This window comes from Monodelphis domestica, chromosome 4 (assembly GCF_027887165.1).
Source record: "Monodelphis domestica isolate mMonDom1 chromosome 4, mMonDom1.pri, whole genome shotgun sequence".
Classification (NCBI taxonomy): Eukaryota; Metazoa; Chordata; class Mammalia; order Didelphimorphia; family Didelphidae; genus Monodelphis; species Monodelphis domestica.
The window spans coordinates 184,339,509-184,353,875 of record NC_077230.1 but is presented as its reverse complement, the minus strand read 5'-3'; the positions used below and the strand labels follow the sequence as shown (position 1 = coordinate 184,353,875).

Sequence of the window (14,367 nt, the reverse complement as noted above, 5' to 3'; positions counted from 1 at the left end):
GCAGTGACATATTCTTAGAATGATTTAACACCTACTTAAGACCAACAATCTTTTATGTCTTCTTATCAAGTCAATAAGCATTTCTTAAGCCTTTGCTTTGTACCTGGCAAGTACTGTTCCAGGTACTCTGCCAGTAAAATAATTTTTGCCCTCAAGGAGGTGATATTCCATTGGAGAAGACAACAGGTATATATGTAGTTGTGTATAAAGTATATATAAGATAATTTCAAAGAGAACAGCACTAGCAACTGCTTAAAGGTAGAAGGGCATTTTCAGAAACATGGGCTCTATATTTTATCCTAATAGGCACAAATAAGCAGTGGATTTTCTGTTTAAATCACTCACTAGCACAGTGGTAGCAAACTCAAATAGAAATGGGTGTCACCAAACTGTGCATAAAGATTTGTAAAGACATATTGGCATAGAAACTCATACTCCTTTACCTATTTCTTTTCTCTTTATTAATACATCAACACATTAAAATGAGATTTTATTATATTGTAAACTGTTTTGGGTTTGGAATTTGGAACTATTGTGGGTTACCTTTGCCCTGCTGGCTACATGTGAAAACATCATTCATCATAGACTGTTGCCCATTAGTTGAACTGTTAATGAATTTCAGCCTCAAAGGGAAGTGGTAAATGCAGAACTTTGCATTTTAGGGAATCTGAATTAGTGTGACTATTAATATTATATTGAGTATGTGCAAAGTATAAGACACCATTCAGTGCTAGTGACCGTTTAGCAGTGAAGTAGGCATACACAGAAAAATATGAATCATATTACAAGGTAAAATATAATATGATATAGACAATAAGGCATTTAGGACAGATAGCTAACTGGGCAGCTAGGAAAATTCCAGAAGGATCTTATTTAAGAGATGAGTCTTCAATTATGCCCTGAAGGAAGTTAGATAAGTACAGAGAGTTGGGTGAAGAGAGAGGGAATGATACAGAGGCAGCAAGAAAATCCAAGACAAGTTTAAAACACAGTTAATAGATTGACTAAAGCAAATTTTTGCAGAAAAGCAGTGAGTTTAGTTCAGATTATGTGATTGTTAACAAAGGCATTGATGATAAATGTAACTCCCTTCCCCCTTTTTTTTCATAATAATATGTCAGAGAGGTAGGAAACAAGCAAAAACCTCTAAAAATTTATTTTGAATGTTATATGAGTTGAAAATCCTTTGGTCCTTATTACTCATATTACTATGACTTAGACATTTCGTGCTACAGCTGCACGATTCAATATGATCACTATAAATCCTTAAAATTCAAATCCTAAATCATATACAGCTACTGAACCATAATTGGTTCAAATGTAGACTGACCTAAATATATAGTGCATGTCCAAAAATGAGATCTTTTCAACAAGAACCCCCCAAAACTATATATACATATATAATATATGTTTATATACATAGATAAAAATATTATAGATTACAGATCCACTTAAGTTTATATAGGTCAGATTTCTATGGCCTATATTTAGTCCAACACAATATTGCATGAATTAACTTTTAGAAATCAAAAGATTTTACATTGTAGACCAATTTTTTTTTGCAAAGTGACTAGTTACAAAGATCTACAAAATAAAATGATACATAAAATGAGAAGAAATATTAAAAATTTAACTCTCTTGGTGTCATAAACCCTGAAAAAAAGCAACAAAAAAAATCTTAAGTGGAAAAATACAAAAAATACTGTCAAAATGTCAAATTGTACAAACACATGGGGAAACAGTGATAGCATATCCTGATATAATATTCATGATATAGGCTAGTCATGCAAATCATCATTTGCTGTTCAAATGAATAAATAGCAAAGAATGCAAAGGTCTTAGTAATTTTTGCTAAATGGTCATTTTTGTTTTCAGCTCTCGGCATTTCCTCTGCTTGTTTCTTCTGCTTGGAATGGTTTCTTTCCTCATCTCTGCCTCTAGGCTACTCTGGCTCCCTGTAAGTCCCAGATAAAATCCCATTATCTATGGAAATCTTTCTTGATCTCTTTAATTCTAGTATTCACTTTATTGATTATCTCTAATTTATCCTGCCTATATAGCTCATTTGTACATAATTATTTGTATGTTGCTTCCCTCATTAGACTGGGAACTCTTTTACATCCTCAACCCTTAGCACAGTGGTTGGTTCATAGTAGGCACTTAACAAATGCTTATTAACTGACTACAATAGAATGTAAGTTCCTTGAGAACTGACAAGACTATCTTATTTATGTTTTGGGGTCCTCAGTACCTATTACAGTGCCTGGTAGACAGTACATGCTTAATAAGTTCTGATTGGGTAATTAATTAGAAGTTTCCAAATTAAATTCTAACATGTTTTTAAACCACGGAGACTAAAAACCAATGGAATAATAATCATAACTGGGCACATCCTCACATGATTTCATTGATTTTTTTTTCTGAGAAGATATATTGTTAGATGAAACAACATTATAGGGGGGCAGTGAGTTTAACAGAAAAAAATGTCATAAATGTTATAAATGCAAAAGCATCATAGTGGGTTTGTGACCAGGGAGGATTTGATTATAATGTACTGAAGATGTTACTGTGAAACATTCATCTGGGCAATATTGTATGGAATATGAGTATTCTATTAAAGGTTTGCTATTTGTATGATGGTAAGCTCAATCACTTAAAGGTTTAGTGGTTTAACATGAAAACTCTGTTTCAAATGACAGCCCTTCATTTACAGTAGGCTGCTGACTTTGATACTTAACTATTTAATTTCACAGACATCTCTTTAAGTCATTGATAGATATTGAAAATTGCAAGGAAAGAAGTTGACGTCTATTTAAGGTAGCCAAACGAGTAAGTATTAAGTCTCAATTCTTACCTTTCTTGCTTTCTGTTTCCTCGAATGTGAGAGAGACTACAAAGGTTTGGTTGACTAGCAGTCCAGAATTCTGACATGAGAATTTTAAGAAAGAGAGGACCAAAGATACAGTTCCTAAAGGTCAAAATGTAGCACAGCAGGACGAACAAATAGTTTGACTTGTTCCAACAGTAACAACAATTTAGCTTTGCCTATTTGATGAAGAGCTAGGGATACTATCTGCATGATCAAATGTAAAAACTAAACTGAAAAATACTTAAAATCATTAACACTTAACATACCTTAGCATCAGCTTCCCAACACTGATGGAGCAATTCAGCAAAGCTTCTGGGGCAACTGCTGGGAATGGTTAATCTCTGCATTAGAAACAGGATTTACTCGTTAATTAAGAGCAAAGAACGTCTGATTTAACTAAAGCTATTTTTAAAAAGTGAACAGTAGCTTGAGCAAGATTTGCAATGTAAAACTACTATTAATCTAGACTAGAAAAAGATTCATAGCAATTGTACTTTATATAAATCTCTCCTCCCCAGTTAAATCACAGTAGGGCACCAGGTAAAATCCAACAAATAGAAGTGAACATAAGAGCAAGTCTAAAAGAAACTATGACAGATCTGAAAGAATCCAGAGTGTGGGTAAGTTGGAACTTACATCAACACTGAAAATAAAACCCACAGCTCTATCACTGCATTTCTTCAGGTCACTGATAGTTACAAACCATACGGGAATGAGTCAAACAGCAAGCAAATCCGGTTGGTTTTTTGCAGTAAGAGTATGGCAGTGGGGAGGTGGTGTGAAGGGGAATCTTCAGACTGGGAGATCAAAGAGATAAATTTAAAGAACTACACATTTTTTCAGCAGTATATGTAGACACACCAAAGATATGGCCAGGAAAACCAGGACAAGAGAAGCCCATTAAAGCTTCATTCACTATTACATCATTTGGGACATACTCTGGGTCAAATCATATCTCCCCAAATATAGCAATTGCATACAATGAAAATCTAATATAATACAGTTATAGCCTATGTCAGGAAGACCAGTTCTGTTCCAGAGCTATGAAAGAGCTCTATTGTGTGTTTTACAAAAGGGATCTTCTGAATCCAAATTTTAAATAATGGACTCAGTGAGACTTGGTAGAGGCTACAAAATGGGGACTGGGGTGGGGTGTTGCTTTTTATCAGCAACAAGTTGGTGGCCTATATCTAGCTAAAGATGATCTTTAGAAACTTACAACAATAAAAAGAAAGAAATTCCTTTTCTATCAGAAGGCATGCCAGATGGTTATATATGTTCTAATCCTGACAATTTGCAAGCAAGAATAAGATTTATTAAATTCTACCTTAAAAAAAAAACCCAACATAATTTAACATGCAGAGAACTTTAAGCAGTTAGACTATTAAAACAGTCAGGCATTTTAACCTTTCTTTTTAAAAAATGTAAGCTATTTATAGAGGGAAAAAACTAATAAAATAAATAATATATACTGTCTAATTATAAGCATGAGCTTAAATAAATCTTTTAATTCACTCAAGTAGAAATGTTAACTTTAAAACATTATTTTTAAAAATATCTTGGCATTACAATGCCAAAATCTATTATTCTTCTAGTGCCTGAAAAGATGAGGAACAGAACACATCATTTATTAATTATATTAACTTTTCAGCTAGTTGTATGAGAGGTGATACATAGATATCTAGATATAACATTTATTTTTTATAAAACTGACATTTGGAAGGACTGGATAAATCTTGAATCAGATATTTTATATTTATACTTAGTTTAGAAGTTTTAAATAGCTTTGAAATAACCTAAAGACATATCACATTTCTAAAGATGTCTATACTACATTTAAAAGAATTTTGAAATAATATTTTAGAACCATGCTTACAAAACTAATAAAACATTAATGTTTATAACAAATGAAAATGTATTCAGATTATAAATTAAAATGTATTCTTAAACATTAATTTAGGAATATTTTCCCCAAATTGTTGTGTCTTTTTTAGAATGAATCTTTAAAGATACATATCACAAAATTTGTTCCAAAAATTTTTTTCTGAAATACACCCTAAAGCAGAAGACTAAGTTTTATGAAATCTATCTTAAATATGATTGGTAAGTCTGCTGTTTGGGTTAAACATACTTTAAAGTAAGCAAGAAGTTAAATATTTATAAAGCAGAGATTATATAGTCATAACATTCTGAATGAGTTGTTGGTTCAATCTCATTAAAATGACTAGAGTGGATTTCCAAATTTGTTACAAACTTGAACTTCTTAGTAATGCCCAATCAATTTCCTGGCTGCTAGGCCCTTTAAAGAATTCAGTGATTATTCAGCATTACTTTGGACCTCATTTCTGATAATCATTAGTTTGATGTTTTTCATGTAGAATCTTTTTAGGTTTTCAGGGAACTCCATAAATTTTATTTTTTTTTTTTAAATTTAAGAAGGGATTTTTTACCCTTTAAAAAAATTTATTCCATGGACCCCTTTAGCAGTCTGGTGAAGCCTATGGTCATTCTCTTCTCAGTATGTTATTAAATGTTTTTAATTGCATAAATTAAGACTACAAAGAAAACAAATTATATTGAAATGCATTTCTCAATTTTTTTTTTAAGTTCATGTAACTCAGATTAAGAAACATTGGTATGGAGTTTCAATTTCAACAGGAAATAAAATCATCCCTTATGAGAGTGTTCTCATAATATGCCAATAGGAAAACTTAATGTAGTAGAATGATTGCCTCTAGTAGTCTAATGAGATCCTTATCCTTCTTTTGAATGGTGATAATGGAAATTATTTGAAAATTTGAGTTCTATGGTTTTGGTTAATCTAATCATGTGAAAAGGAAGGAAAACAAACATCTTCATACGGAATAATTTCCCTCCTTCTTGTTAAGAGAATTTAACAATAGTCTTTCTTTTATTGACATATATTCATTTAGGGTATCTGAATTTGTCTTATAATCTTAGAAGTCACATTCACCTCAAACCAGCTGGAATATGTTACTATTTTTGTAAACAATGGCTCACACATGAGTGAGCTGGAAATGGACGTTGTTGACATAAGGGTATTTTCTACTTATTATATGGGCATGACTACACCATAGTTCTGCTACAAGGTTTGAAAGATTAAGAAGGCGATTAAAAATTGGTGATCCCCAAATTCTAGGGTTAATTTTCCAAAGTCAGCTTTCAAATTCCTTACAACTACTCCATTGTCTTGACTAAGCTTTGGATTCTTAGCTGCACCTTACCATTCTTCAGTTGGAATATTTGTTTCTGGTTTTAAGCATTTTCTTGTACTGCATATATTTGGAGAACACATTAAGTCTTGGAAGTATATTTTCTCTGATTTAGCTCAAGAAAAGTTAAAAAGAGAAGATTATATTTCATTTTGAACATCAGTCATTTTCTTCACACTTATTTGCAAGGTCAGTGCCAAACATCTAGCCACCTCACTAGCAAAGATTCAACTGTGGAGCTTCTCAGTGAGATCCTACATGCTTAAGACTTCAGTTCTCTTGTGAAAGTGAGACCATTTATCTACTTATCTAATGGTACACCAGAAAATAACATTACAATTAGTTAAAGCTGAAAATTCTTTATTCAACAACAATAAAGACACATTCTCAACCACAAATTAATTTTAAGGCCTTTTTTCCACCTCATAATCAGCAAATATGTGTCCCCACCCATTTAATTAGAGAACCAGAAAACTTCAGCCATCTCCAATGACTGTCAAGGACAAATTATCAGAGTTTTCCTGAATTAAATTTTTCAAGAGATGGAAACTTGGTTACTACTAGTCAACAGTGCTTTTTGATTTGCCCTAACTCTTCCTGCAAGTACATGGAGAATAAGAATCAATCTAATACACTTAAAGGATGTTTTTAAAAGTCTGAAATGTGTTCATCCCAAATCTTCCTCTTTTTTTTTGGCTATTTGTTAATTTACTCTGAAGTTGTTTTAGCCACTTCTGGGAAATGGTTAGAGAAGATTTAATAATGATGACGTTACATGAAATAAAACTATATTGTACTGCAAAGACAATGGCATGCTTCCATAAGGTTATCTACGTTCCCATAATACCTTGATATTGAATGCTTCATCCTTATGCTGAGAATTTCCATGGCTGTACATTTCAGTCACAATTTTAAACCTTTTCAAAATGTAGTTGCTCCCTTTGATATGAATGTACCATGTTCTCTGATGTAGGCTCATAGGTCCAACTAACTGAAAGCCTCAATTTGTGGAAAGAAGAAAAGCAAGGCTGGGGACACAGCACAAACGGTGTTTACGCCACTGAAGTCCTTTTGAAATGGAAAGGCTCTGCGTGAAGAAGGGAACAGTTATGCCACTGCCTCGCCAATTCCAGTGAGGAGCTCATCTTCAATGTCGTGGTGAACGTAGGTGGCAAAACTGTAATTTTTCCCCTTTTTTGAAACTATTTTTTCTTCTTTTATTTTGAAATTCTCATCTAAGCGACAGTTTCTTGTACTATAGTGACTCCTGCTGGGAGAGTTAAGTTGAAGTAGCTGAAGGTCTCTTACAGATAGATCAACTCCCGGCCAGTAAAAAGATGTCCTAAACGCAGGAGATGGAGTTAAACTGTTCCCCTACCTTGGACGCAATGGCTTCTTTCATCACTAAGAACAAACCCCTAGGTTTTACAATTGAGACTGAGAAACTAGTACAGTACTTGTACAATTTTTGATCTACAGCATCACGACGTGAAGCTGCAACAATTAGATGTAAAGGGTCCATTCATGAGGAATAACATCACTTTGACCCTTTGTGTTAGCTCCTACTGCTAATCTTTCCATAAGCGTGAACTTACTTTCAATTTGAAGAAGATGAAAAAGTCTTTTGCAAAACCCCAATACTGTTTTCTGATCTATGTACCTGAATGTAGAAACGTAGTCTTACCTCGTTTTTTTCCACTACAAGCCAAGCTACTTGTAATCCTTCCAAACCTTTAAAGGGGACCTCCCTTGTTAACATCTCCCAGAGAACCTGGAACAAAAAATATATATAATTTTTATTCCTGTACTTTGTATTTCTAGTATATTATTGAAACTTGGCATAGCATATATCTGTAACCAATTATCAGCATGTCAGATCCCATCTATAAAACCTTGAGTACATGTGCATATGCATAAATAAGATTACCTCTAAACATTTTTATATTGCTCCTCTCCTTTTATTTATAAAGAAATTTGGATTTAGAAATGGGAACATAAAGACTTAGAGGACTTAAATATTTTTAGTAAACCAATGGATTGAGTAAGCATCTTCATCATAATTCAGTCTACTATAATTTTTCATTCATTCCCCTAAATTGGATTTTGTGTTTGCTTACTTGGTATTTATGAAGTAATATATTCTTCCAATCTCTACCTCATCACCCCCACCCAGATGTTGAGAGGTAGCTTTATAAGACAATCATTCAACATCTGATGTACGTTTTAAAGCTGTAACAATCCAATTCAAATCCAATATACATTTTAAAGGCTTAGTAAAGGTCTCTTTAAATGTGTTTTGCTCAAAATCCATTCCCGTGCCAAAATACTTAACCCAAAATGGCAGGCACCCAAAAGAATACAACCTTTAGGTTTCTAGTTTTGGAGCTATCTCTGGTTGAGATGTATCCTCTTAGTCCATGTGGGATATTAATGTTTTCCCTTTCCTCTACCTATAACATCTTTTATCATACCAACTTTTAAAAAATCATAGAACTTTTTACTTCCCTATTGATAAATCCTCTAATCTTATGGCTACTATTCTACTTCCTCAGAAATGACTAAGCTTCTGAATAAGACTTCCTAATCATATGAAGTCAAGAGTGCTGAAAGCAATAGCTCGGTTTTGGAATGGCTCCTAAGACTAAGTAATGGGAGGTTGAGATATTAAGTAATTCTACTTTTTTCCTTTGACAGCCATCAAAATAATTGAGGCTCCCAGTACCTCAAGAATCAGGCCCACTTTACAGCAGGGCAAATTGAGGTTAAAAAAAAAAGGCAAGTGATATGGTGGCAAAACTGTAATTTCTGTATTCCATATACATGGAATTGGTTGTAGAAACAAGAGGGGAACTCAGTGATTTTGACTTCTACTGTTCTATCATATATCCTAAAATGTACTATTTTCTTAAATAAAAAGAATACTTATTGAGCATCAGACATCCACTCTAAGCAGCATCTTCTAAGTCTATGTCCAATGTTACCTTAGCCAGTACTCAGTCTTATTCAAGCACATCCTGTTGAATGAATTCTGGCTAATACTGAAAGTAATTAGCAGAAAACCAGGGAAATTGGCAGATGCTGTTCAAGCAGGGAAAAAAATCCACTGAAGCATATTTGGGCTTTTAATCAAGTGTGTGAGATGCTTCTTCAGAAGAGCTACTGAATAATTCTATTTGAGTCACAGAGCTTATTAGGAAAGGTAGGAGTATCTTAGAAAGGGCATTTTTATCCAATATTTTAAGGACAAGAGAAGAATAAGAAGACATATCCAATCACTTCTGGCTAGCCTAACAGTATGCACAGGGGACATGAAGTAGAATAGGGTAAGGCAAAGGGTAAAAGGGAGAAAAAAAACCCTCAATTTATTATCCCAATTACCACTCAACTGGTGGTAAAACTCAGGAATACAAGGAATAGGAAGAGTACATGCATGAAATGATTTAATATTCCTGTAGAGAATGGGCAAAGGAATCAGCTCGGAATAAATTAAAAGCCTTGCACCACCAAACAGTCAGAAAAAGCCTTTGGCCATTTTTTCTAGGACTATCTTACATACAACAAACTTCAAGTGAAAACTTGGTTGATAACATTTTGAGATAATTTTGAGATTTTGAGAACACAATAAATAATTTGGAGATCAAATTATTTAAAAAAAATATTGATTTGCATCCATATGAAAAGTATCTAATTGGTAAACTTCCAAAAACTCAATTGCATGTTAGTTATATTTCTGCCTAATAGAATGTAAGTTCCTTGAGGTCAAGGACTGTTTTGTTTTTCTTTGTATTCCAGGTACTTGGTGTGGACTCTGGAACATTGCTGGCATTCAATAAATAATAAATGCTTGCTGAATTTATTCTTAGGTTTCTGGGAAAACAAAACTTAAAAAAAAATTTCTCTCTTCTTAGACATGCAGTCATCTGATAGATGCAAAACAATCAGGGATCGAAACATTAATCACAGTGCTCTGAACCCTCAATGATATCTAGTTAAATTCCCATACCAGCACATCTGTGATTTCTTAGCTTGAGCTCCTAAAACATAGATTTTTCAATCCTCTACACAAATTGCAAGTGTCAGAACAAGGTTGTGAAACAATGTCTAGGAAGACTTTCAGGAGTCTAAAAGATTCAATTATTAGTATGTATCTATAGTAAAGCTATCTGATCAAGTTTGACAATAAACTCAGGACACTGTTCCCCATCCCCCCACCATCAAACCCCACAAGAAACTAGCTGAGACTCTACTTCAATCTGGAAAATAGTCATATCAGATCCTTTTAGTGACCCTCTGGAGGAAAGGAAACCTTTATTCATCTTCCAGTATTCTTAGAGATTCTGGGGTCATAGAAAAATCGGTGAATTTCTATGGTCAATAACAAACTTGTTAAGTATCTACCCTAAAGTTGATTCTTTACAACCCCATCCTCTGCTACCCAAATAGTAGGGAAACCTTCCTCTTGATAAAGTTTCCTCCATCTCTCTTTCCATAAAGAATGAGGTTATTAGAGCTTATCTGTTGAAGTAATTTATGCTTAGAAAAAAATTCTACTTTTGGTTTAGGGAATGATGGTTTGGGGGGATGACTTATTTTCTCTAGTTTTTTTTTTCCCTTTTAGCAACAAAGAGAAGTCATAAACTGAGCAATGGCTGAAACATGGATCACAGACAATCAGGGTTGGTGTTTTTTTCTCTTTAAGTAACTTTGTTTTCAAAGTTTGTTGTGCTCTAAAAGTTCCTAATATATAATCTTCCCCAAAAGTCATTTGGAAAGTTTTTTATTTTTAAGTGGAGAAAAAGAAGACCTGACTTAGAAGGTCTTAGAAGGACTATAGAATGCTCTTTCCCTCTAATCAAAGTCCATTATTCTGTAAAGGGCACCAGATAAAATAATCAACACTTCCTCTTAATTCCAAAGGGACCTTTCAAGAGAAGACTTGAAGATTCATTCTTATTACTTTTAGAATTATCATCATATATAAAATATATAAACATCTATATGAGTGTTTATTGATCATACATCTAATTTAGTTTCTTAAAGAAATGGTATTTGTTGATTAAGGAAGAATCACTTGCTATGGTTTACTTGATAAGGGATGGGATCATTGAGTTATTTACTCACTATTCCTTTATGATGAATATACATATTTTTAAGATTTATATACATACCATTATATATGTACATATGTATATATATATTTCCAAAGGAGATCAGAGAAAAAAAGAAAAGAACCTTTTTGTTGCAAAATATTTATAGTAGCTCTCTTTGTGGTGGTAAAGAAAAGGAAACTGAGAGGATACCCATCAATTGGGAAATGGCTAAACAAATTATGATATACGATGGTGATAGAGTACTACTGCACAATAAGAAATGATGAGTAGGCTAATTTTTTAAAAACTTGGAAAGGAGTACATGAGGTAATGAACAGCAAAATGAATAGAACCAAGAGAAGATTTTATTCAGTTACAGATTTAATACTTGAAAAATGACTTGTGAATGTCACCTCCAGACATTGAACTGATAAAAAGAAAAAAAAGACATAATCTATACACACATATCTGTCTCTTGGATGGTGCCTTCTGTGATATGGGGAAGGGAGCAGAGAGAAGGACTGAGACACTTGAAAATAATTTCATTAATTAAAAAAAAGACAAGCTATTTACCTGCTGCCAGATTATTCTCATACTAGGAGACAGATTTCAGGGAACTAAGGCAGGAAATAAATCACTCTCTGCTCCCCCAAATCCAATTCATTTTTGTATAGTTTTGCAAGAAAGCCAATTGATTTTTAAAATTTTTTTATAATTTTCTTTCTTTATTTTAATAACATTTCCACATAAGTTTTCCAAAGTTATATGATTCATGTTGTCTCCCTCCCTTCTTCCCTCCCCCCTCCTGGAGTTGACAAGCAATTCTGTCTGGGTTATATATAAGCCAATTAATTTTAATTATTCTGTAAACCTTTGGAGGCAAATCAAAAAGTAGAAAGTAGAAAGACCCACTAACTAAAATATTTGAATATCAGTCAGTAATCAAATACTTATTAAGAGTTCAAAGGTCTATTGTAGTCTTTGGAAGAATTCACTGTATGCCAAATATAGCCATGTCTTTAATTCAAATTAAACCAAAATGAAATTTAATAATAATTTTACTTGGGTAAAAATCTACCTTATTTTTATAGATAGAAAGTGCAAAGTGTCAATTATTATTGTTGTTCTGCTGAAGAAATTGTTTAGATAAGATTATTGGGGGTAGATTTAATTATTCTTCTCTGTGCCTAATTCTATGCCTAATACCCCTAACTCTCCTAAGACTTTTTCTACGATGCCCCAGAAACTTCTTCATCCTGGAAGTTCATTCTACCCTGGACTTCCTTTAAGGGCTTCCATTTGGTTATGAAGGCTAGCTATATTGTTATTCTACTCCAGGCTATACTCCTAACTCTTCTGGACATCTTTTCAGTTTTCTACTCATTTCTCTACGATTTCCCTCCCATTTTCCATGGTACCTGGCCATATACCTACCTGTTCAGCTTCCTTTCATTTGATATCTTCTCCCCCTCTCCCTCCTCCCAATATAAGCTACTTTAGGGCAGGAATTGTCTTTCTGTTTGTACTTGTATCACCAGTGATAGCATAGTGTCTGGCACTGGCTAAGAGTTTTCTTTAAAATGCTTGCTAATGATTTGGTTTGAAAATTACAGGGGATATATTTAACTACATTTATAAGGGATATGTTTAAATTAGATTATAAAGGATAGGGACTAGCCTTGTGATTTTATCGATAAAGGCAACCTTCCAACTTCCCCTTATTAAATCAGGTCCGCCACCTTCCTTGTAACTTAAAAGTCTTACAGAGACTTGCCTAGAGCAGATTGTAACTGAACCTGATTAAACTCCAACCGGAAAATATTTAACAAAATAAATAAAATACAGTAAAACATAGATAATGTTTTCTGCATGGTTTTCTTAGTCAACATGCGGTCCTAGAGATCCTTCTGCATGATTTATTAGCCCCAGTTTCTACTTGAGTTCGATACCATTGGTCTAGAAACATGAAAGATTAAGAGCTTTTGCCTAGAGCCACAAAGATAGTATGCAACCTTGGTGGAATCAAAGTCAGGTCTTCCTGGCTTTTAAGCCAATTCTTTCCACTATTACAAGCTGAATCTCTATAAAAAGGAACCCAATATAACATATTGAAATATATTTGCTTTTTATTTCTGGATACATAAAAATGTTTATTTCTAAATTTTATTATAAAAGATAGTCCTAATTTTTTAGTTTTATCATAGGCAATTGGATATTGCTTTTACAAGAATCTTGCCTGCTTAATTTCTCAGAAGGATTTATATGAAAACTATGGTAATGGTAAACATTGCAATAGGCATTTAAAATATATAATAATCCAGATTTCTCTCTAATTCAGATAATTCTTCCCCTTAACTAATGCCCATTAGTGGAGTTTTACACTCAATACTTTAAGGACAAGAAACAAAGGAAAATGTAAAGAAAGATATCATATTGATTTTTCACTTATTTGGCTTTCATTTATATGTGTATTATTTCCCTGAGTGGAATGCAAACTCCTTGAGGGCATGGACTCTTTTATTCAGTTCTCTGAATCAGCTCAAAGTAAAGTACCCAACATCTAGTAGACAATTAATAAGTGCTTTTTTTTTTTTTAATGAAGAAGATACCTTGGAGAAGGAAAGGGCAAACTATTATAGCATCTTTGCCAAGAAAGCTCCAAGGACAGATATGGTCCACAGGGTCACAGAGTTGGACACAAATGAAAACAAAATGAACTTGAATGAATGAATGACCTTACTGTAGGCAACTGAGATAAATGAAATCTTTCCTGATAATCTTGGAGGTTCACTTCACTTTCTGAAGAATTAGGAACATTCACTTGCTATCCTGGCAAATGTTGTCTCCCAAGAATGGCTCATTACTAAAGGTATTGATGCTGACAAGATCACGCTTGCCACAAAATCCATCAGTATCTTACTTCTACCTGTCATCCTCCTCACCCAACCACTTTTTAGATCTGAATATCTTTTTTTCATAGGTGACTTTAGATAGTCTGGAAAATGTTCCTTCTGCTTTCTCTTTTCCTGCTTAAAAACCCTGACTAGTGGGGTATTTGCTTAGGTCATTGCAAAGGCTTTGGACTATGGAAGGGCCTTAGAAAAGTAAACACCCTTGCCTACAATTAAATTCGGTCTATGAAATCCTGCTCTGAATGGGATTCTGCTGAAGCAGC

At 33.5% G+C, this 14,367-nt stretch overlaps 1 protein-coding gene across 3 annotated transcripts in view; it reads right to left on the bottom strand.

Moving 5' to 3' along the window:
* The window catches only part of MAP3K20 (mitogen-activated protein kinase kinase kinase 20), a 219,745-nt gene that overhangs the window by 76,848 nt on the left and 128,530 nt on the right, over positions 1-14,367 (bottom strand). For all 3 annotated transcript variants that reach the window (XM_007494388.3, XM_056794010.1, XM_001368122.4), the window contains exons 8-9: positions 7,787-7,873; positions 3,136-3,210 (exon numbers count right to left, since the gene is read on the bottom strand). In XM_007494388.3, the coding sequence (XP_007494450.1) occupies positions 3,136-3,210; positions 7,787-7,873 (162 nt within the window). The remainder of the gene's footprint in view (positions 1-3,135; positions 3,211-7,786; positions 7,874-14,367) is intronic.